The 25,304-nt window shown below is 42.8% G+C and overlaps 1 protein-coding gene across 1 annotated transcript in view; it reads right to left on the bottom strand.

Annotated features, from left to right (window-relative positions):
- PRIMPOL (primase and DNA directed polymerase) overlaps positions 1-25,304 on the bottom strand; it is a 30,208-nt gene continuing 4,904 nt past the window's right edge. The window contains exons 6-14 of the mRNA XM_060278752.1: positions 24,100-24,247; positions 23,092-23,379; positions 21,961-22,123; positions 21,426-21,523; positions 20,405-20,482; positions 20,212-20,320; positions 19,956-20,038; positions 19,821-19,867; positions 1-315 (exon numbers count right to left, since the gene is read on the bottom strand). Coding sequence (XP_060134735.1) covers positions 1-315; positions 19,821-19,867; positions 19,956-20,038; positions 20,212-20,320; positions 20,405-20,482; positions 21,426-21,523; positions 21,961-22,123; positions 23,092-23,379; positions 24,100-24,247 — 1,329 coding nt within the window. The remainder of the gene's footprint in view (positions 316-19,820; positions 19,868-19,955; positions 20,039-20,211; positions 20,321-20,404; positions 20,483-21,425; positions 21,524-21,960; positions 22,124-23,091; positions 23,380-24,099; positions 24,248-25,304) is intronic.

Below are 25,304 nucleotides of genomic sequence, written 5' to 3'. Positions count from 1 at the left end.
TTAAGTAGAGTTTTTTGTTTCATCTCCTTTGTGTTTTCTTGAAACCTCTATTAGGAGATCATCAGGTATTTCATCTGTACTCCAAGGCTGAAACTCCAAGGTTTCAGCAACTTCAGCTAGTTCTATATCCTCAGCAGCTTCCAAAAAGCAGGTGTCATTTTCATGGTCCCCTGTGATACTTGAGCTTTTCTTGGTGTTCGGCTCTCTGTTTTCGTGTGTTGCTGTTAAAGATTTTCTTTCTGTAAGGTTGTGGTATGTGTTTGCTTTTTCTTCAATATTTCCATTTTCATCCATTATATAAACATATTCTTCATCCTTTTAAAGCAAACAGTTATTTCAAAATAAATAGTTATTTGAGGATTATAACTTTTAACCAGGTTTTAAAATATTTATATATTCCATACAACCAGACACATTAGTTTATTTTTTGTTATTATTACTACCATTGTTTAATTGTCTTCTAAACCATTGTCTCAAGGCAATTTACAAATAATTAAAAACAGTTAAACGTGAAAAACAAAAAATGAATTTAAAACATTGTTTTCAGAAAGTGCAGACAGTGGGTGCCTGTTGTATTGTGAAAGAAATGCTATTCCACAAAACAGGGCCCCACTAACAACTCTGCTCTGAATTATTGTGGAATGGGCTTCTGAGATCTCTGGAACTTGCAGGAAAAACTCTCCCTCAGATGGCAGCAATCTACTAGGTGAATCTAAGGGACAGGGCAATCTCACAAGTAACCTGGTCCTGAGCTGTTTTAGGGCCTTAAGTCATGCACCAATCAAAGTTGGTGGTTTTTATAAATTCAGTACAGCACCATGTGTTCCAACAAGTATTCATATACAGTAGCTGCAAACACTCTTAAATACTGCCTGCTTTGGTGTTCAGAGGCATAAGCCAATAGCTGTCTGCAGCTGCCTAACACAATATATCATGGCTGTTGAAGAAGCTTTCCTTCAATAGGAAAGAGCTAAGCCTCAGTGGGAGACTTTCTAACAAGTTTGTCTTTGAAAGATCCTGCATGCACAAAACTAAGAGGCCACACATGCAAGTTCACTTGCAAATTAGTTACCAGATAGAAATTTCACATCATCCAACATCATCACTATTTTTCACTTGAGATGTTTCACATTCAACTTGAGTGTTCACAAATTAAATGATGTCACATATGTGCAGCAGTTCAGAGGCCTACTTTTTGTTAAGATGGTTAATCTATATGTTCAAAAATTGTTATGAAGAGGTGGTTGCCACCAGTGCTTTTCTTCTGGGGGGACGCATACCCCTGAATGTAGCAATGGTTAGATCCAACAATGAGACATAAGACAAGGCTGAGTTCCACAAAGAACAACCCCAGGCAAAGCTCGGGGGTCTGTATTTATTAGCAGCAGCTTTGACAGGTAAACATTAACTCACGATGTAACTTCCAGCCAATCACAGAACAAACCTCATGCATAAACATGTACAGGTACAGGTCACTTCCTGCCAACACCCTAACTTCTCCACCATAGAGGAAGTGGTGGACTGCACATCCCACACATCAAGTACCTGTCACATGTCCCTCTCATCAAACATCCCCCTCCTCTCAGTCTTGTGATCCTCAGTAACTTTCCAAACTCCCCATAAGGATTCATTGTGCTCTTCTCACCTCAGCATGACCCATCCCGATCTTTCCCTGTCAGGCTAGATCAAACCAGTTTCAACCGAACCTCTCCAGGTCCATCCAGCTTCTCCCAACACAACTGACCCATACCTCACCTTCCTATTCCTAACACTGTACTGGTTTGCCAGTATTACTCTAGCTAAACCTAAGGATTAGCGGGTTTGCCACGCTACTATCATACACCAACCCCACATGTCCCCTTTCTTTTGTTTAAAAATGAACCTAGGCTGACAGGGAGAGAAATGTAACGGTACTGAGTGCTTGTGTAGAACTTTGTTGCTGCTTTTACGAGCACAGGCTGTCAAAGCTTTTAAACATATATAAACTTTGTAACCTTTCAAACCACTTAGCATCAGGTACAAATAGAACAATGTATCAAAACATAAATAAGCATTATAGAAAACAATGCAACAGTCTCTTCAGGTAGACTTTGTATCAGCGCCATAAGATTACTGAGTCTCTCAAGAAGTGAGGGTCCAATAACTTTAACGTATGTTCCAAACTTTAACTAAATAACCCATTTCCTCAACGGAGAAGATGTGTCCCTGAAACTGGCAAGCAGTGTCCTTCAGTCCCCTTTTACTGTAGCCGATGGTAGTCATGATCACGCGGCCTCGCAGAGGTGGATGTCAAACAAGAAAAAGAAGCAAGGAGATGATTTTCAGGTGTCATCGCAACGCCATGAACTCTCAGTATTTCAGTAACCTGCATGGATAAGGCTTTCACTTGGCCTCAGGTGACTCGATGATGCTGTAGTGGCACACGGTCCCGATTCCTCTGTGGATCCCCCTGCGGCAGTGGATCCTGTATTCGCAGATTCGCCAACTCCTGTAGCAGGCTCGACTCCTGCTGTAACCCTTGATGCCATCGATCCACGGTTTCACCCATCTTGCTATATCTGGATTGGTTTACCTGAGGAAAAAGCACAATTGCAAAACCCCTCCCCCATATATTTCTAAATATTCAAATGATTTAATTTAGTAAATTTGAGTTAATTTAATGTGTTCAATATAAATAATACTGAAGACCCAAATAATAACAAAGACCCATAGGTATATAGGTATTCCTCCTTTTTTTGTTTATGTTTGGCAAGAGACTTACTCTAAGGGGCAAAGACTCTGAGACCTTGAATAGTAACAATGGCATTTGATCATATGTTCACATTTGAGATGCCAGGCACATCTTCCTATAATGCGCCTGCACTTTTTAGCTCCCACAGAATCTTACGCTAATATGTTGAGATAGAATTTGGATTAATATCGTAGCGAACCTCAGTGCTACCTGTTAGAAGATAAATCTACTATTCTGATTCACACTGGATACAAACCTTATAATGCAAATATACCAGAAAACCTTCAGTCCTGGCGTTCAGCAAGCAAACTGAGATTTAATAATTAAAAATAATAGAATCATATGGAAAAGACAAATTCTTCACATTAATCATGTGGAAAGAAGCTATGAAAAATATAAGCATTCTAAAATACTGAAAAGACTCCAATTACAGGTTAGAATATCAAACTTCCTGTTGGGCACCTTCTTAAAAACAGAGCCAAAGAAATAGGCAGTAAAATACAAAATGTATTTAAATAGAGAGCATCCATGCTTTTGAATGGACCAATATAGGTCAGAGAAATAAGAAAACCATTGCTGGACTGGCACATGCACTCTTTGCAGAAAAATTAAACAATGCTGTTTTAATCTTCAATAGAATTTGAGATCTGAGAGAATCCCACAGCAAGCTTTTTGGTGACAGAGGGCAAAGAATGGATCACCTCTTAATTATGATCACAAGAGCAAAATACACCATAAACTACTTGTGTAGCCAAGAAAGCCAACTTCAAGAAGAAGCGTTAGAGGAAAGAAAATGCAAACTGAAGAAAGAAATAGCAGCAATAGGACTTAACAATAAGAAAATAGATTGACATACTATATCCAGGAGAGCCAAATACAAAAAGACTAAAATCTTCATAGGAAATAACAGCAATATGAATAAGCATGAGAAATAAAGAATAAAATATAAAGAATTGCAGCCACAACATATTAAATCTAAGGCTAGTAATAGATATAGGATTGTATTCTCTGACAAAGAGACCCAGAAGATCACAGGAAAATCCAAGAATCTAACATTTAAGAGAAAGATAAAACCTAAGCACTACTGCAGAAAGAATCCCAAGAAATTACACAAAAGAGAAATCAAAGCAGAGGTCTCATGCCTTCCAAAATGTTGAGAGGATATATTCAAAATAAAATATGCAAATAAGACTTGTAAAAAATGCTAAAATGAAGAAAAAATGCTAATAGACTGCTATGCATTCACATACCCACAGAAATGAACTAAAAAATACTCTGCAAACTGTTTGGTTAAGCTGCATCTATATACTTCAGCAAATAAGGAAAAAATGAATACTGCCAAGATGGTGTAGCAGCCAACATAGAAAATCCAACTATTTGCACCAAATTTAGTCCCAAACTACAACCGAATTAAGATTGTTCATGTAAAAACCTAGAACCTGCTGTAGCTAAGAAAAAATCCAACCATCTTAGAAAGAAGACAACATACAATAGCTAAGTGTTTGAACTTTACCCTATAGCTGATAAAAGAAGAATCATACAACCAAAAAGAAATAAACACTTTAAATCAAGAGACAATGACTCCTGTAGGTAAGGAATATTATTAATCAAACAAGCTTGTTCCTGGAAGTTCCTTCAGAGAAAAAAATCACAGTTAATTATTAGTCGCTTGAGCATGTGCAGAGGACAAATCTGTGAAAGGAAAACAATGAGCCAACTCTCACATACAAAGAAGTAGGATTTAAACACCTTTCCAATGCTAAAAGAAAGAATTAAGTCTTGGAGGTGTTGTAAAAATTTGCAGAGCTACACGGTCCTAGAATTAAGTGGATCCTTGACCCAGGAAGAGTCCAGGTATCCTGGCAGGCAGACGAAGTTTGAGCGTCTCCTGCCTACCAAATAACAGAGGCCAAACCAGGACGTACGAAGCAAGGTACTTTATTAATTAAATAATAAAGCTATTGCAATAGCGATCCGTCCACACAAGCAAGTTGAAGTGAAGGGACCCCGAACAAAGGAAGCTTCACAAATTTATAGGTTTCATTTCCAATAGTACAGAATTGCATAAAAGGTGGGGAAATGGGTTCTGGGAGGGGGTAATCGCGAGAGGACAAAGGGGTTGATGGAATTCTTGATGTAAGATATCATGGTGATAGTCCAGGTAATGATTATGCATGTCTCCTTATTGTTTGACAGGAAGACTCTGCGGATGTGGGAAGATTGTTGATAACACCTGTTTATCAAATAAAATTGTTGTTCTCACTGAAAGTGTGTATTTGAGTCGTGCTCTTTTAGACTGGCTAGGTGGCAGTGTGGTATCAAGAAGAAGTGGAAACAGTCCGTAAAATATGTTGTGCCACAGAGGTGCCTATTAACTTGCAACAAAGTTTATACAAATATTCAACGTTTGCAATAGAGAGAAAAGACTACACTTAAAGTTAAAGAAGAAGAAGATATTATACAGTAACTAATAATACACAGAGAGGATACAATTCTAACAGCGGTAAAACGTTCACAGTTCAGAGCGATGTTTGACAGCTTATAACATTTTATCAAGGACAACGAACTAAAAGCTTAGAAGGGTGCATAAGTGGAAACCTTTGCAAATAGTAGAGTCAAACAATTAATTCTTCAGGATGGCAGGATTTTTTAAACAGGTACAATTTGATAGAAAGGTTCAAGGTATCAGTGCAAGGTTATATTATTGCGGTTTCGTAAATAGATACAGTTTCATACAGAGTAGAGAATAGGGAGATGCATCGGGTAACATGATAGAGGACACCATAACATTACTAAAGGAACAACGGAATAGTTTATTAGGGATAAATATATATATCTTAAAAAGGTCCATGGTTCAGCTGAATCTGGGTCATGAAAAGTACAAGGGAGGGCACCTCAGGCGGGGATTTGGGAGGGTGGAAGTTCCGAGAATGGGTGATCGTTATCGTTTTTGGTTATCTGGCTGGAGGTGCGATTATGCAAGTTTCCATGTGGGTGTGAGACAGGATTTAGCAATGGGTTATGTAAAAGGGTGCGTGTGTTTTCCAAGAGGTCTGGAGGAACTGTCTGGGTCAGCAGGGGATTAATTTACCTTGATACGGCAGAATAGGCTTCTCTTGACTTTTGAACCATGAAGTCAAGAAAATGGCTTCTCTCTGGCTAAACTGTCCCCTCTCTGTACATTGGTAGTCTCGTAATGCATGGGGGCAAATTCCTCTTACCCTGCCCCTTATAACATTTCCCCTCTCTGCGGATTAATTTTTAAGTAATTAAAAATTATTTCCGCACACCGGGGTAATGTACTCCCCACTCCCAAGGTGGAACATCGGTACTATCTCGGGGAACTCAGGGGAAGGACATAACGGAGCTTGAAAGGAGGTTGGGGAGGGCTTTTGTCTGCGGGGAGTTAACATAGCCGGGAAACATTGGAGGCAACAGCAAAGGGAGGTAAGGAGGAGGATCAAAGATAGAGCTAGAAAAAGGGTGCCTTTCACGATTTCCCTGAGCCAGGAGGCATTGGGAAGCCACGACCAGATATCCCAGTCTGAGACCCCTTCATTCTGCACCTCGTGGAGATCTTTTGTTAGGGAATCGATGGCTCGGAGGTGTGCTGTTATATTCAGGGTCTGATCGGATACATACATACAGCACTCCGCCCCGATGAGCTTACAGGTCCCGCCCTGCGCTGACAGGAGGAGATCAAGAGCCAAGCGGTTCTGAATAGAGAGGGATCGGACCTGAGTGAGTTCTGTTAACACTGCTAGCGTGGCGGCCTCAGATTCATTGATGAACCGCAACAAAATATCCGTTAGTTTTAAGATGTCCATATGGTTCGAGAAAGCCCCATAGGCTGGGAACACTGCGCGGAGCCAGGTCTCTGCCTTTGCCTTAGGTTTTAACGGGGTAGTCGGGGACCTCCTGTTTCTCAAGCGGCCGGTAGGTAAGTCCTGGGTTACCCGGAACCCTGGGTGTATGTGGCCGAGGAAGCAGGATCCTCTCATGTGAATACTGACCCACGTATAACCTCGGGAGGAACAGAGCCAGAATAGCCCGCTGAGGGGTTTCCCAATTCGTCCGGTGCTAAAGGCTTCTATGAGACCGTCAATGGGTGATTCTTGAATGAACGGGAACAAGACGGCTGTCAGGGCAGACTTGAGATCAGGGTAAGAACGGGAATGCGTGTGATTCCTGACTAAGGTGAGGTCCTCTCCGGGGTTTATTAAGATCGTAACGGGGCATTTGCTAGAACCCACATGGCTTCCAGTTCCTGTAAATTCTCTACAAATGGGTCCTTGGGACTCACCACTCAGGTATATATACTGTGAAGTGGGCTTTAAGAAAGTAAGGTTCCGGTTCAGGAGGTAGGTACTCTTATACTGTTGGAGGGTGAGGGGGTTTGCAACGAAAGGCACTCCCTGCTCTATGTGGGATGGGATATGGGTGCAGATCCAGCAGTCAGTTAAATTCGTGGCATGGGCGGCCCGCTGAAGGAGCTGGACGTACGTATTACTTTGCCATGCAGAGATATCGGAAATGCGCGGGGGCAAGGGAAGTCCTGTAAGGTTGACGTTTCTAGGGGCAGTGCCGAGGGGCTGTAAAGGGTCCTGTCGGTGGAGTAAGTGTAGGTCAGTTGAGACTCCCCCGCATCTCTGGGGTCCTACATGGTCCCATTCCGTACTAGCCCCACCTCCAACTGAGTGTAACCATCCCTCGACATACCTATTTCCTTCCCAGGTTGATGCCGTCCCTATGTCCCATATACAACAAAATTTTCGAACGCAGATACCTTGAATGGTCGTAGCAGTGGATGGATTGGTACACATGAATCCATAAGTCCAAAAGTCATAATGCATAGAGTCCGTGTATTCCCCCCAAAGTCCTTGTCCTTGTTCTGCGGGGTCAAAAGTCTTAATAGTGGTGCCCCATTGGGTCTGATGAGAAGTTCCATTGTGGCAAGTTAACCGGTTCCAGGAATGGTCAAGGGTAAAGAAAGCACGTCCCAATATAGAGAAGGAGGCAGACCTTATAAGTAATTCCCAGGTTTGGGTGCCTCGCAGTTGGGGTCGAAAGGCATGTGGTAGCCACCTCTTAGTTCCGGGAAGGCAGAATTTGAAGTCTCCAAGGTTGTTCAAGGAAGTAGGGTCAGAGGAGTCGACGGTCCGATGATCCAGGAAGAAGAACTCAGAAGGATTTTCTCCACAATTGAGCTGCTGGGCTGCGACGTAGGTGATGAAGGCGAGACAGTATCCCAGGAGCAGGGTCCGGTCCATCTCACGGGTTGGCAGAGGCGAAAATCTGTATAAAAATAAAGAAAGAACTCGACAGACACGATACAGTTAGGGAAGGGAGGGGGTGGTGGTTTTTGGGTTTGAGAAAGATAAGGGAGGAGGGTGGGAAAACTGGGTTGGGTTTTGGGAAGGTGGTATGAGAAAGGGAAGGTAAAACAAAAACTGGGGTTTCAGGTCCCGCTCCCGGTGTCGTGGCATTTCTGTTTCCGGAACTGCATTCGTATGGGTGGATGATCTGGGTCGTCTGGTTCAGGTACTACAAGGATCTTTGACATCCACTTCTCCAGGTCTCCTTGGTCACCTTCCTTGGCTGTTATTGGGATCGAGGTGGGTTCCTCGGGAGGGTCTTGGGGGGATTCGATGGCTGGCGCGGGATTGTCGAGTGGGACGGTGTCTTCGGTGGAGTTGATGGAAGATGGGGAGGTCCTTGCAACGTCACCCAGGTCGTTGGGGTTTGGTGCGGACTTACAGAAGGTGTGATGAATCCAGGCAGAACGTTCAGAGACCTTGATTGCAGTTGGGGTCGTCAGGAGAATCTGGTAGGGTCCTTCCCACTGGGGTTGTAAGGTGGCTCGCCTGTAAGTTTTAACCCAAATCCACTGTCCAGGCGTGAAGGAGTGAGCATCGACATCAAGGGGAACATTCTGACAGGTTGCTGCATAATGGTGTAGTTTCTTTAGTTGTCGTTGTAATTGTGTAACATATACAGTCAGTTCGTTTTCCCCAGTCTCTAGCTCAGAGACGGGGAGTTGGGTGGTATGAGTCGGGGAGGGTCTGGCGAACAGGAGTTCATAGGGAGATAGTTTCAAGAGTCCTCTCGGCTGGCTACGAATATTATGTAGGACTAACGGAAGAGCATTTATCCATTTTAGCCCGGTAGCCTTACAGATTTTTCCCAATTGGGTTTTTATAAGTCCATTCATCCGCTCCGTCTGACCTGAAGAGGCCGGATGGTACGGGGTGTGGAGTTCCCATTTAATTCCAAATGCCTTGGTGACAGACTGAACTACCTCTGCAGCGAAATGTGTCCCACGGTCAGAGTCTAATCGACGTGGAACTCCGTATCTGGGAATTATTTCCTGCATGAGGATTTTGGCAACGGTTTGAGCATTTGCTCGTTTGCATGGAAAAGCTTCTGGCCAACCTGAAAGTCGGTCTGTTATGACAAGTAATTGTTTAAACCCCATACAGTTCGGGAGTTCTGCAAAATCTAGTTGTAGGCTTTCAAAGGGTATATATGCCCAAGGTCTAGACCCTGGTGGTTTGCGTGGTTCTTGTTTTGGGTTGAATCCGGCGCAGATGGTGCAATTTTTGGATACTGCCTTCGCAAATTGGTGTGCACCTGGGGCATACCAATGCCTAAGGATGCTGTCTGCTAGGCGGTTTGCTCCCCAGTGTGTGAAATTGTGTAAAACCCGGAGGTGGCGGGGTACCCAGGCTTTAGGCATTGCTAGACGTCCGTCCGGCAAAACCCACGCATTGTCCCTTTGGTGTGCCCCCAGTTGTTGCCATGAGCTTATTTCTTCTACACTAGCGGTGCGATACATTCGATTGAAGTCTACATCGGCTGGAACTAAGATGGCTTGAAATTCATTTTCATACATTTCCCCTCTCATGGCCGCTGCCTTCTGGGCAGCGGCGTCCGCAATACTATTCCCTAAGGAGACAAAGTCCGTGCCATTTGTGTGTGCTTTGCAGTGTATTACTGAGATGGCCTTCGGGAAATGTATGGAGTCCATTAGTCTTTTCACTAGCGGTGCGTGAGAGATTTGTGTTCCTGCAGCTGTTAGGAATCCCCTCTGTTTCCAGAGGGTACCCGTAGCGTGTACCAGTCCGAAACAATATTTGGAATCAGTATAGATATTTACGCGCTTGCCTTCACTCAATTCGCAAGCTCTGATAAGGGCAATAAGCTCAGCTGCCTGCGCACTGTAGCGCGGGTTTATAGGTGCAGCTTCTAGGATGGTGTCGTGTGTTACCACAGCGTACCCAGTTTGTCTTGTTCCAGCCACGACCTTGGAACTTCCATCTGTAAAGATTGAGATATCTGGGTTTTCCAAGGGAAGGTGGTCTAAATCTTCCCGTGGCCTTTCGGCCAAGCGGACTGCTAAGGTGCAATCGTGATGGGGGGTCCCGTCGTCGGGCAGAGGCAGTAGGGTGGCTGGATTTAGGGTATTGACTCTTTTAATGCGCACGTTGGATGGTGTGAGCAGGGCAGCTTCGTACTGATTTAGTCGTTCGTTACTAAAATGTTGACAGTTTCGTAAGTTTTACAAGGTGGCTACAGCAGGTGGTACATTTAGGATTAGTTCTTGATTTTGAACGATTTCTAGGGCTCTGTCCACTAATTCCGCAGCGGCAGCAATTGCCCTGAGGCAACCTACAGTCCCCTTAGCTACCGGGTCTAATTGAATACTGTAGTAGGCGACAGGACGTTCCTGGCCTCTGAAGGTTTGTGTCAGAACTCCGGAGGCTACCCCTTTCTGTTCATGCACGAACAGCGAAAAGGGGAGACGGTAGTCTGGCAATCCTAAGGCTGGAGCGGACCTCAGTTCCCTTTTGATAGTTTCAAAATTTTGTAGGCTTTCTTTGGACCATTCAAGGGGTTCTGGTTCGTCCTTATTAGTCATCTTTACAAGGGGTTTGGTTAATTCTCCATACCCTGGGATCCATGACCTGCAAAATCCGCTCATTCCTAGAAACCCGCGGAGCTGTTTCTTGGTCTTTGGCAGGGGAACCTTAGCTATAGCATCTACTCTTTCAGTTGTCAAAGCTCTTGTTCCGTGGCCAATTATGTGGCCCAAGTATTTTACTTCAGTTTGGCAATATTGTAGTTTTTTTTGGTGAGACCTTGTGGCCCTTGTCGGCAAGGGCGGTTAGTAGATGGACGGTGTCCATGTGGCAATTAGTTGCGGAGGTGGAGCAAATTATCAAGTCATCTACATATATTAAAAGGGAGGAGCCAGCAGGAAAGGAGAGGTCTTGTAGGTCCCTATGCAATGCACAAGCAAAAATTGTTGGGCTCTCTACATATCCCTGTGGGAGTCTAGTCCAAGTCAGCTGTCCTTTTTCCCACGTAAAGGCGAACAGAAATTGGCTTTTCTCATGCACTCTTATGGAAAAGAAGGCGGAGCATAAATCAATGACACTGAAATATGTACTATCTGGTGGGATTCCGGTCAAAATTGTATTAGGGTTGGCGGTGATGGCGTGGCGGGGTATCACAAAGTTGTTGATAATTCTGAGGTCTTGGACAAGCCTGTATTTAACTGGGGCACCCGGGGGTGATGGCTTGCGTACCGGCAGGAGTGGACTATTGCATGGGCTGACGCAGGGAACAAGGATGCCTTGATCCATAAAATCCTGTATCATTGGCCTCAATCCTTCTATTGCCTCCTGCGGCAAGGGGTACTGTTTGATGGAGGGGTATGGGACATCAGTGCGGTATTTAATAACAACGGGATCTGCCGATTTTAAGAGTCCCACAGAGGTATTAGTATTTCCCCATAGGTGAACTGGTACCTTGTCAATCAGAGGGGTTGGTATTTCTAAATCAGTCAGGTTTTCTTCCTTTAAAATGCCTTGAAAGGAGACTGCCGCCTCTTCTGGCATGTGGAGGTAGATACCCTCAGTGCTGCAAGTTATAGTTGCCTGTAATTTACATAGTAGGTCTCGCCCTAGTAGGTTGACAGGGCTCGGGGTCAGTAGAAATGAGTGCTCAGCAGTCAGGGGCCCTATCGTTACTTTCGCTGGCTCTGAAAGAGCGCATGTCCTGGGGATCCCATCAATGCCCATTATACGTTGTTTTTGCTGACTGGACCTCAGATGACTGTCGTTTAAAGTTGAGAAAGTTGCCCCTGTATCTAGTAAACACTGATACTCATGGCCATCTATGGTGATTGTGCATATGGGGTCATGGGCTGATAAGGCAATTGTCGGGCATACCAGGGCAAGGTTTGAAGGATCCCCGTTTAATTGTCATTGGTTAGTCTCTGAATTAAGAGTGGGTTGCATTTGCTCCTGGTTAAATTCCAGCGGTAGTTGGAATGGGCGCTGATTCTGGAAAGGGTTTGGCGCTATCGGGTTAGGGTTTTGTGCTGCATTGGATCCCATCCCTAGAGCTGGTTTTGGTGCCACGGTATTTAAGAATAATGGACAATTTCGCTTGAAATGCCCTATTTGATTGCAGAAAAAGCATTGAGAGGTGGTCTCTCGATGCTGGACATTGTTAGCCCTTTGGTAAGGAGAGGCTTGTCGATTTGCATGTGCGTTCATCCCTCTAGGTTGTGTGGGAGCCTTTGAATTTCTGAAGGGGTAACTAGGTTGGGGGTTATATGCGGTACTGGCTGCACTCAAAGCCAAGGCGAGGACTCTAGCATCGTCCTCCTTTTCCTTCCTTGCCTCCTTTTTCTTTTTCTCATCCCTTCCATCATAAATGGTTTTCGCAAGCCCGAGGATCTCACTCATGGGTTTCCCTTCATAGGCTACTTGGAGGGAGAGGAATTTTCTGATGTCTGGACAAGCTTGGTCTTTAAAGAAGCTTTTCACCACTACTTGGTTGTCTGGGGTATCAGGATCGATCCCCCCCCATGTTCGAAAGGCGGTTATTAGCCTGGTATAGAAGGCGGTGGGAGTTTCATCAGGTTCTTGGGTTACCTCCCTGATCTTAGTCCAATTTGTAGATTTTTTTCCCGCGAGCCTTATCCCATGTAAGATGGCTTTTCGAAACGCCTTCAGATACCAAATCCCAGGCGTGGTGTTATAGTCCCATTCTGGTTCGGTTCTAAGTTGGGCTGCAGTTAGAGGCTCGATCCCTGCAGGTTTATTGAGTTGGACATCAGGTAATTTTAGGGCTTCTGTTGCTTTCTCTAAAATCTCCTCCCGTTCGGGCTCATTAAAAAGACCATTCAGGAGCATGTGTACGTCTGCCCAGGAGGGATTATGAGTAGAAAAAATAATGGCAATTTTACGATAGCACATGTCAGGATTGTCTTTTAAGGTCGACATCTGCTGAGCCCAATTCAGTAGGTCTGAGGTTAAAAAGGGAACATGGGAATAGACGAAGTTCGTCCCATCTGAAACTGGGACTGACCTTAAGGGATATTGTCCCTGGGTTTTCTCGGTAGCCTCTGGTTCCTTTTCTATGGGGTCTCTTTCCTTTGTGGACGATCCCTTTAATTCCGATAAAACTGTCACTAGTTGCTCCACTAAATTGGTTTCTGGGTCACGACTACGAGTTCTGCTAGCAACAGGACTTAGCTGGGGGGGTACTTCAGCAGGAATTCGGGCTTCGAGGTTGCCCTGAGGTGCTGGACTTAGACTAGGCATGGCAGGAGTTACAGATCCGCCCTCCACTGCACTCCGGGAGTCTTGGACCTCAGCCTCCCGTTGTCTGTTTGCGTTAGAAGGAGATGGTGCCGGGGCTTCGGCAGGGCTGCAGAGCTGGTCTACCGGCTCTTCTATAATTGTTTCCTGGTACGGTGGGGGTCTTGAACTCCTTTCCGTTATTACTGGCATTTGTGGGGCTGTTGGACCTTCAGTCCCTTTAAGAAGGATTTTTGCCTTTTCAAATAAGTTGAGATATCGAATTTGCAAGGGGTATTGGTCTTCCAGTGTTATTCTTAGTGCAGAGATTCGCTGGGCATTAAGGGAACCTCTCGGGATCCATTTTTCCCCCTCTGGATGGTCCGCAGTGACGCGGATCCAGTCTTTCTGACAGAGTCTTTTTAGCCGATTTTTGTCAAGTTTTTCCACCCCAGGTAATTCATGCCAATGTTCGAATATGAATTGTAATGGGCTTTCATCCTCAGAGTCCCCACTTTGGCGAAGCTTCCATTGAGCTTTGCCACGGCTGGGAGTCTGGGACAGGAATTCCTTTGAATTATGCGCACCCATGTTTATTCTGGCTCTTTATACTGCAGTTCTGGGTCCCCGACCCTGTTCCTGGACACTCTTAACTTCCCGAGTCTATGACTCACCCCCACGTCCTTGTGGTGTTCCTGCCTGCCGTTCGCGTGCACTAACTACTAGGCGGCCTGGTGCAGCTTGATACCTAAGGACCCCCTTCTGGTCATCAATTGCCTAGGGTCCTGCAGCAACTTTCCTGCCTCTTACAATCTAATAGAAAGACTACCTGCCCTGGACGCTTGCCCACGCAATGCCGGGTGGTTAGCCTTGGAAGGAAGGTTTTTTGAAAAGAACGGGTGACCTTGCGATCTAGAACAACCCCGTCACTTCCCGGTGGGGATCGGGGGTGTCTAGGGGCGGCTTCACCCGAAGATTAAGAGCAGAGGAATACGGAAAAAAGGTTGGGTAGATTGCTCAGAACTCCTGCGCAGATTGGCAGGAGCGAGCTGGGTCCGTCCTTCTGGGTATTTCGTTTAACGAAAGGACGGATCCCAAAGGCTCTAATTCTTCTTTATCCCTTATGCCTTTACAGCTTAGCTGCAACTAGAGCCCAAGATAAGAAACAGAAAAGGAGAGAACAGTGAAGAGTGAAGTTTTAGAATTTTAGTTGCTGCAGTAATCAGCCCACCGCGTGTCCCCTTTTAATACTCACGACCGATCCTTTCAGTCGAATCCCGTTGTCTCCAGCTTCCCACTGGTTCCTGAAGAAAAAACAGCCTTGTCCCTTTAAACGTTGCTTCGTCCTGGGGGTCCCGCTTGGACTCTCAATTACTACCAAGCGCCTCGGGTCCTGAGGTTGGTTTACCCCCCTGCAAAAGAGGCAAGGGCGCGCTGGGCTCCCCTTCCTCAGTGAACCCGGAGCTCAAGGCAAAACTGGGTCCCCGAAGTGGTCGCCAAACTGTTGTAAAAATTTGCAGAGCTACACGGTCCTAGAATTAAGTGGATCCTTGACCCAGGAAGAGTCCAGGTATCCTGGCAGGCAGACGAAGTTTGAGCGTCTCCTGCCTACCAAATAACAGAGGCCAAACCAGGACGTACGAAGCAAGGTACTTTATTAATTAAATAATAAAGCTATTGCAATAGCGATCCGTCCACACAAGCAAGTTGAAGTGAAGGGACCCCGAACAAAGGAAGCTTCACAAATTTATAGGTTTCATTTCCAATAGTACAGAATTGCATAAAAGGTGGGGAAATGGGTTCTGGGAGGGGGTAATCGCGAGAGGACAAAGGGGTTGATGGAATTCTTGATGTAAGATATCATGGTGATAGTCCAGGTAATGATTATGCATGTCTCCTTATTGTTTGACAGGAAGACTCTGCGGATGTGGGAAGATTGTTGATAACACCTGTTTATCAAATAAAATTGTTGTTCTCACTGAAAGTGTGTATTTGAGTCGTGCTCTTTTAGACTGGCTAGGTGGCAGTGTGGTATCAAGAAGAAGTGGAAACAGTCCGTAAAATATGTTGTGCCACAGAGGTGCCTATTAACTTGCAACAAAGTTTATACAAATATTCAACGTTTGCAATAGAGAGAAAAGACTACACTTAAAGTTAAAGAAGAAGAAGATATTATACAGTAACTAATAATACACAGAGAGGATACAATTCTAACAGCGGTAAAACGTTCACAGTTCAGAGCGATGTTTGACAGCTTATAACATTTTATCAAGGACAACGAACTAAAAGCTTAGAAGGGTGCATAAGTGGAAACCTTTGCAAATAGTAGAGTCAAACAATTAATTCTTCAGGATGGCAGGATTTTTTAAACAGGTACAATTTGATAGAAAGGTTCAAGGTATCAGTGCAAGGTTATATTATTGCGGTTTCGTAAATAGATACAGTTTCATACAGAGTAGAGAATAGGGAGATGCATCGGGTAACATGATAGAGGACACCATAACATTACTAAAGGAACAACGGAATAGTTTATTAGGGATAAATATATATATCTTAAAAAGGTCCATGGTTCAGCTGAATCTGGGTCATGAAAAGTACAAGGGAGGGCACCTCAGGCGGGGATTTGGGAGGGTGGAAGTTCCGAGAATGGGTGATCGTTATCGTTTTTGGTTATCTGGCTGGAGGTGCGATTATGCAAGTTTCCATGTGGGTGTGAGACAGGATTTAGCAATGGGTTATGTAAAAGGGTGCGTGTGTTTTCCAAGAGGTCTGGAGGAACTGTCTGGGTCAGCAGGGGATTAATTTACCTTGATACGGCAGAATAGGCTTCTCTTGACTTTTGAACCATGAAGTCAAGAAAATGGCTTCTCTCTGGCTAAACTGTCCCCTCTCTGTACATTGGTAGTCTCGTAATGCATGGGGGCAAATTCCTCTTACCCTGCCCCTTATAACAGAGGGAAAAAACATTAATCTAAGAAATACTGGAACTCCTTCTGAAAATGAATTCTAGTCAGTCTGAAAAGGAAAAATTCTATAAAGAGTAATCAGAAGTAAATTTCTTACACAAAGATTGAAATCAGATTTAACCAGACTATATAGAGAAGAGGTAAGACTCCCATGCTCACACCTGTAAATGGGAAATAAAATACACAAAGCAAAAATCAATTGCCAATTCTACAATTGGAGACTCATTTTAATGCAAACAGTGAAATCCTTTGGAGTTGGGCTACTGGCGATGAACTGGGTAGCTCTTGAAAACAAATGTAAACAGTGAGTTTTCCAGCATTCCCCATTCTTTAACCAAATCTAATCCTGTTAATACCTAAGTGGATATAGGACAACCCTGCATTTGAAAAGAAGGGGAAAGAATTTGTAATACAGACAATAAGCAAGCAGAATATTTTCACTGAACCCTTAAGAAAAGACAATAAAGCTGACGTGGGGAGAGAAAACATAAGCCTTCATTTACATTAGTGAGGAGAAAAAGGTACTTTCTTCAGAAACAATCAGTTGCAGATATTTTAAGTTTTCAGTCTGAACTGGCTACTTTAAGCAGACTGAAAAACTGCCAAATGACAATAGGAAGGTTCCTCTTTTTTTTTAAGGAAAGTCTTGAGCAACTTGAACAGCCAAAATCTGTTAACCATTTAACTATCTCAAGGAAAGGAAATGCAGATCAAAGCTTCTCACCTTCCTGGATCAAAAGGAAACATTTACTCAGGCCCTTTAAGCTTAATGCAGTGCTTCTGTGAAGCCTTCGCAAAGCTGAAAAGGAGTCAAACTTCAGAGACAGAAAATGCAAAGCACTAGCACTGTTTAAGCTAGGTTTCTGCCCAATGGAAATCTTTTTGTCACTTAAAACAGACCATTCGAGGCTTTACTGCCTGTACTTCTCCTGCAAGACGCACTATACAAAAACAAATAACCAGAAGGGCCAACAGTGTTTGCAGGACTGTATCTATTGGCAAGGTGTCATTTTCCTCTTCGCCATGCTGTGCAGCAGAGAAAGCCACAAGCACCAGGGCAAAAAGTCCAACACCAACCAATCCTTTCCACAGAGAGGCAGCCACCGTAGTTCGCCTCATCCCCTCACTTATCAACATTCCTCTCTGTTTTCCTTCTTCCTGCTCCTTCCTAAACCTCATCTGAACCATTCCCCTTGCCTGAAGAGAGTCAGATAGGCTAGGAAATCCCTGGGCATTCAAGCCCTGTGTGACTGGAAAGGAAGCAAGCCCTTCTTCCAGTTCTTCTCTAGTTAATGTTCCTGACTCCAGCTCTCTCTTAAACCCGAGCCGAACAGCACCCCCCACCATCTTTTTCTGGGACAATGGAGAGGTGGACAGTAAACCAGAGGATTCCAAAGGCAATGGTAAAGCCAGAGCCTCTGGAACTGAGATTGGGAGGTCTGTGGCAGCAGCCTCCACTGAACAATGAGATACAGAAAGGGGGGTTGCCTTTTCACTTATATAGACCCCTACCAACTCAATTGCATCCCTGCACTTCCGCCAAAGCCTTAAAAATCTGGCAGGAGCCCGTGGGGAGGAAAGCAACTGCTTCCCTATCCTGTCCCATACTTTTAAATCCAGGGACCCCTCTTGAGAGTACCACGGGCACTGAAACAATATCTCTTCAACCAACTCTTCTAGCTCTGCCAAACTAGCACCTGTCTGACTGAAATCCCTCAGAATTTCTCTCAGTTCCTGCGGGTGTGCACTCCCTTCCTGAACTGACTCAAGAGAACCCATACTCACGAAAAGAGGGCCGTGGCCGGTGGTACCTAGACTGCTTCGAGTCTTCTTATGAGTAGGGCTGGATCACGTCGGAAAGGTCACCATTATGTAGCAATGGTTAGATCCAACAATGAGACATAAGACAAGGCTGAGTTCCACAAAGAACAACCCCAGGCAAAGCTCGGGGGTCTGTATTTATTAGCAGCAGCTTTGACAGGTAAACATTAACTCACGATGTAACTTCCAGCCAATCACAGAACAAACCTCATGCATAAACATGTACAGGTACAGGTCACTTCCTGCCAACACCCTAACTTCTCCACCATAGAGGAAGTGGTGGACTGCACATCCCACACATCAAGTACCTGTCACATGTCCCTCTCATCAAACATCCCCCTCCTCTCAGTCTTGTGATCCTCAGTAACTTTCCAAACTCCCCATAAGGATTCATTGTGCTCTTCTCACCTCAGCATGACCCATCCCGATCTTTCCCTGTCAGGCTAGATCAAACCAGTTTCAACCGAACCTCTCCAGGTCCATCCAGCTTCTCCCAACACAACTGACCCATACCTCACCTTCCTATTCCTAACACTGTACTGGTTTGCCAGTATTACTCTAGCTAAACCTAAGGATTAGCGGGTTTGCCACGCTACTATCATACACCAACCCCACACCTGAACATTTTATGAATCATGGAGGGGCAGTATTTCAATATGATTAGGAAATTGAGAGTACCCCTAAACATTTTTTTAGGGGGGGAAGCCACCAATTCAAGTGGAAAGGGTGCTATTCCACATGGTCAAAGTGCTGTAGTGTAGCTCAGATATATTTTCAAAGTGGTAGATGAAAAGCTAGGAATTCCTTTATTAGGAGGTTAATAGAGGGCACTCTTGCAGTTTCTGTCCCAGCAACATGACCCTATATTGGCACATTTAGTCATCTGTTATTGCTGGTAAGAAAGAAGTTAAGACACACAACTCTGCTCAGACTTTACTAATAAGACAACAATATTTTTGCACCATACAGTGGTACCTTGGTTTAAGAACAGCTTAGTTTTTTAACAACTTGGATTAAGAACGCTGCAAACCCGGAAGTAGGTGTTTTGGTTTGTGAACTTTGCCTTGGAATAAGAACATGTTTCGCTTCCTGTTGAGTGTGTTCCATTTGTAAATTGAGTCCCCCACTGCATCTTGGTTTAAGAATGCTTTGGTTTAAGAACGGACTTCCGGAATGGATTAAGTCCGTAAATCAAGGTACCACTGTACTTTCTAACCTAGCTCATGATAGAGCAAATACATTCTACTTGCATTTTCATTAACAATACTTCTGCCAAAATAACACATGAAGGTGGTTTTATTATGAAGTTCTGGTGTCAATGGGATGTGCTTCCTAGCAGTTGCACAACTGTGCAGACTAAAGGAATTCACAGTTAGATCAGGGATAGGCTTTCATGGCTTTCATGAGAGAAACACAAGCAGTACTATTCACAACCCCAACTCACAATGAGTATTTTTCAATTCTATTGGTATATTGTACACAAATTGAGGGGAGTTATGCACTTCCACAACTTTAATAAAGCCTATGACAACATCAAGACTGTGCTAATACGGGTTTTATTTTAAAAAGTAGGACTGGAATTTTCTTTCTCTTATGTTTGCTCATTTTTCATCTACACAACTCATTTTCTAAACTACTGTTTGCTACACAAATAGGTCTTGCCAGGATATAACCAAAACATTTCAATATTGAGCTGTGAGAAAAGCATACCTCTTTGAAAAGAAATGGGAGGCATACCTCAGCTGGTAGTGGAAAACCTGTTAAATACAAAGAGAGTTTATATTAAATTATAACCATTTAACATTAGTAGCTCTAATATTGTAAGTAATACAAAAAAGTACTCACATTCTGACTTGAAGTTTTCTGCTCTGCAAACAGGGTCATGGCATTTTTGATACCAATTCTCACTTTTCAAATCTATTACGGTACTATCCTTGAAAAAATAGATTTAATAGTTTATGTAAGTTTCAGTCAATGAGAGTGAACTTAATTGCTTTATTTTATAGCCTTGCTACAGATAAATGCTTTGCAGAAAAGGTAATCCTAGTTTTATTAACCTATTGAACAAATTATTTTTAGGAAAATACCAAAGTATACATACATAATATTGTTACTTTTGTGAGCTCTGCCAATATTCATACACCAGCGATACTTGGAGATGTCATATACAAGAAGTTGCTCAAGAGAAAAATAGTTCCATTTTCTTATCCCTGAAAAAAGAGATGTTCCACTTTGTAAACAACTTCATTATCTTTAGAAATACCACCTCTGCTTGGCCCCAAAATATTCCTTACCTCCTTGAACATTATCTTTATTGACCAAAAAGAGAACGAAGTTATCAATTTCTGGATAAGGTGAACACTGATATCCTCCTATGGGGTCTATAAAAAAAAATACAAATGTTGATAACTTATTCTTCCATAGCACATACTAAGAAATAAAATATGAACACTGTTAGGAACAGAATTAGGACCTCATTGCCATGGTATAAAAAAAAGCAAAAAGCTCCATACCAAAACCATTTCACAAGCAATCATTGACAGGTGATGCTAAAACTTGGCCAGGCAGCAGCAGGGCATAACAGAGGAACATAGCCATTGTTGCATCCACATCGCTTATGTCAGTTGAGGCAGCAGGCAAAAACCTCTTCCAGGCTATAGCAGTCTAGCATTGGCATAGCACTGGCCACCCACCCCCCGGTTTGGGCTTTCAGTGGGCTACTGCCAGAGGCTGGAATAATGCTAGCATCACTCCACCAGCTGAGTCCAGTGGAGCTGCTCTGGGCTGGATGGAATAATGCAGCCCCCAGCTTTGCATATTAGAGGAATGGAGCCTGAAATGGTATGAACTTCAAGTAAGAAAGCTGAATTCTAAGTCTCCTTCCCTCAAGTCTGCACTGAGAATATAATAAAATCTAACATGCTTTTCATTTCTAGCCTAGTCATCAGCAGCAGTACAAATTAATCCTGCTGCATATTCCTCCATTCTTTAAATTTCTGATAACATGACACTTCTTTAAAAATTTGGTTTGTCTTTTGTGTGTAATACACCGCAATGACTACTGACAAAAAACGGTTTAATCAAATATTAGCAGCTTACAAAATTTTTTGAATTGTAGATATTTGAAGTATTTACTATGCATAATAATGTTTCAGGATAAACTTCTTCAGGAGCGCAAGCTAGACATAAATTTCACAATTCAGACATACGGTACTCATTTTCACAGCCACATGCTGAAATAAAAGCATTTTGAAATTTTAAATCCCATAGCATCATTTCCATAACATGAATTAAAATTTATTTTAACACAATTACCCAGACAGCCATTAGAAACACTGCCATCTAAATCCGTAGATTTTTCTTTTGTCTCCTTTGGGTTCTCACAGGACAAAATTTTTAAACTGTCTGAAAATCTGAGAAGAAACACAGGGTGAAGATCTTAATACTTGCAGGATACAAGCATATTTTCCACACTTTAACCATTTTTTTTTAAAAAAAGCTCATTATTTCCACTTACTGAGCTATATCAGTGCTTGGAGAAGCAATCACAAATCATGGATAAAATGACAGATAGAACAAAGAAACAGGACAACAGGAAAAACTCTGCTTTATACCAACCACCTTCCAAGATTTATAGCCAGATGAGAGGGCAGCTCCTCGAGCCAAGAGACTTAAACACACCTCAATCTATCATGACTCTACAAGGCAACGTTGCTCCAAATTCTCCAGGATTCCAAGCAGAGGGGGACTAGCATACAATCACTGCTATTGCAAGTGAAATAATGAACATCCTCAGAAAACACTTATAAGTATTAGGGAAATTAGCATTTCAATAAAGTGATATTGTTACCTTACATTACAGATCAAAGAGGAAAGGAAATACTGCTCTTCTATACAAGAATTCTTTACTGGTTCAGGAACAAATCTGTTATCTTCAGCAATGTCCAAAACAACAGAGTTCCCTGCTTTTGATGACTTGTATAATCGGAAGTTTCTGTTCTTTGTATATACTCCTAGAGAAAAAAGGTTATTGGCTGTATCTACAATTGCTTATGCTTTTTGGAATCAACAAAATAATTCAACAATTAAATGTGTTTAAGGCCACCAATTTCAATCCATAAACTCTCTTGGAATGCAGCCCTTAATTTATCACTAAATACCTTTTTAACAACAACTGGGGGGATCTCACTAACAGGTTTTTTGGGGGTATTTTTGTATCTCAAATGAGATTTCCAACATATGAGGGGATTAGAATGTAGAGTCCTGACAATACTTGTGTTTGTGGTGTCAGATGAAGTATGCTTGAAAATACACAAACACCCTGGAGCCAGAAAACACATATCAAGAGAAGGTAGACTTTATGCAGCAAATGTTGGCCCATGACCCTGCATATCACATGTATAAATAAAGAATGACTGTGTTCTTATTGCATCCTCCCTCCCCATATGCAAAGTCCCTGAGAGCTGTTCTTCATCTTTCCTTTTGGCACTCTTCATATGGGCAGAGAATTGCGTATACCCAAAGTCATACATACAACAGGACCAGATCAGGCCCACCATTTTTAGTATCCAGTGTTAATCAGCACACATTGGACAAATTCACAGTGAGTAATTTTGAAATCATCTCCGTACTGAAATAGGCAACCGATTGGCAGAAAGCTTCTTAAAGCATTCGTGTGCCACCCATCTACCCTATGCTGTCAACCTTGAAATACATACAAGGGCTACAGCAGGGGTGGTCAACATGGTGCCATCCTTTCATTGTCTGAGAACAGCATATATCATTCCCATCCACTAGCTATACTGGCTGGGGCTCCTGGGAGTTGTAGCCTGACAATACCTAAAGGGCCCCCCAGCTACAGCAGATTTTCAGAAATACTTGCCAGCTCTCCTGTTAAGGCATAAATAAAATGTTCCCAGGTTCTTCACATATGCAAAGATATTAACCTAGAGCTGTGTATTAAATGTACATTTATATTTACCAAGATCAACGAACAACTGCTTTTCTCCGTGTTTACCATTCACTATTAGAAAAGAAAGATCTAGATTTTCTTTCCATTGAGATGCACCATTTCCCAAAGAATTGATTGCACTCAGTTGCCTACTATGAGACACATCCTTGGTGACAGTCTGGTTTTCGACAGAGCTGGGCAAATCAGTGGCAGCTTTGCAACTCTGAGAATGAGAGACCACCTGTTTCTCTGGAACCATTGCGTCTCTTTTCCTAGTTAAAAGAACAGCAGGTTGCAAAATTTTTCTTAAAAAGTTACCTAGAAAATAGAATGGGGAAATTTGAGAGATCAACAATAGGAAAGTTAAAACAATCTAAGAATCAATATGCAATTGCTTGCCTAATAAGAAATACTGAATCTTTATAAATTGGGGGGGGGGGGCAAAACACCATGCACTGTCCGAATTCCTTTTTCCAAGATTTTACTAACAGCTTATCCAGTTAGCTTCTCATGCTGCTGATCTGGTGGTTAGAATACAAACCAAAGCATAGAAAGAACCCTATGCCATTAGCTGGCATGCTGGAGGAAGCCAGCAATACATAACCCACACCAAACCAAGTCAGCCATGAGGGCAAGGGCACCAGTGCAGACTGGAATAACTTCCACGATGAACCTCTGTAAACTGGAAGTACTGAGTCTGTGTGTTACTATTATTTACACTCTTTGTCCAAGGAGCTCGAGTTGCTTCTTCCAAAACATTTTATCCTCTTAACGATCCCTTGAGGTTGGTTAGACTAAGAGATAGTCTGGCCCAAGTTCAGTCAACTTCATGGCTGAGTGAGGATTTGAACCTGTCTTCCTGCTCCTAGTCAGGCACTTTAACCAATGAAGCTTGTGAGCCACACTCGCCAGCTGACTGTATATACAGCCCAACTTGTTAAGATATTTTAAAAAAATGATAATAATATAAATTCATATCCACTACTTTAAAATGGTTACAAATCAATTTTGCATGCATTTGAAAGAAATTGTGCTTACCTATATGCATATTATTCTTAAATGCAGCATTGTGGAGCAAAAATATTAAGTGGCAACTAAATTTTTCTTTGGTGCTGGAATCCAGATTCAAAACATCTTCAACTGAGCATTTTATTCCACAGTGTTCATCAATTTTTTTACAAATGAACTGAAAGACACAGTGAAATTCTCCCTTTACCATTTTGTCCCCTATTAATTATTAAACTTGTTAATGGCTTATTACCCAATAAGTATCCACGTTACTTACAACATATTTTAAACATTGCCATAAGTAAAAACATAAGATAATATAAACGTATTTGAAAGACCTGATACGCAAAATTAACCAGCACAAAAAATGGCTTCATTTCATAGCTTTTAGAAATACTAACACAGAAAATTTCAAATACAGCACAGCAAAATACAAGTAAGTATCTTTATGACTACGGTAAGATTTAACTCGGTATATGACTTTAAGCTCACTGACTCCACTAAAATTGGGCATTCTTAAGCCACAATACTTCGTGCTCTCTCTGTACAGATTGGTTTGTTGCAGCTGTGCTGTTTAAACATAGCAAATGTTTTCATATGATCCTAACCAAAAGGCTGAGCCATTTTCCCTCTGTCATGAAATTATTTTCCCCTGATGATACTTCCCCAAGGGCTGTGCCCCTGCTTATTCAACTCGCCAAGCCCTTGCCATTCCCCTCCACGTTACTACCTTAGGGCACTCCCATATTAATGCTTCTTCCTCTCTCCTACAGTTATACCTTGGAAGTTGAACAAAATCCGTTCCGGAAGTCCGTTTGACTTACAAAACGTTCGGAAACCAAAGCACGGCTTCTGATTGGCTGCAGGAAGGCCCATCGGACGTTTGGCTTCCAAAAATAGTTCGCAACCCGGAACACTTACTTCTGGGTTTGTGGCATTTGGGAGCCAAAACATTTGAGAACTAAGCTGTTTGAAAACCAAGGTATGGCTGTACTCTGTAACAGTATCCTATTGCATTAACAGTATTTAAAAATATAGATATTTTATGTTTTCATTGATTGCAAAGATGATGAAAAGCCAAATACTGTAAATAGTCTCATCCAAGACATCTAGTAGAAAAGCCCTACTCCAACTCAGTGGTACTTACTTCTATATGTTGGCCATGTGGTCATGGGGAGAGAGACAGTTTTCCCTTTAAGCCGCAGCCCCTGCTGTTTCATGGAATGCTGCTCAGG

The sequence above is a fragment of the Zootoca vivipara genome, chromosome 9, assembly GCF_963506605.1.
Source record: "Zootoca vivipara chromosome 9, rZooViv1.1, whole genome shotgun sequence".
NCBI classification, from domain to species: domain Eukaryota; kingdom Metazoa; phylum Chordata; class Lepidosauria; order Squamata; family Lacertidae; genus Zootoca; species Zootoca vivipara.
This window is presented reverse-complemented; position numbering and strand designations above follow the sequence as displayed.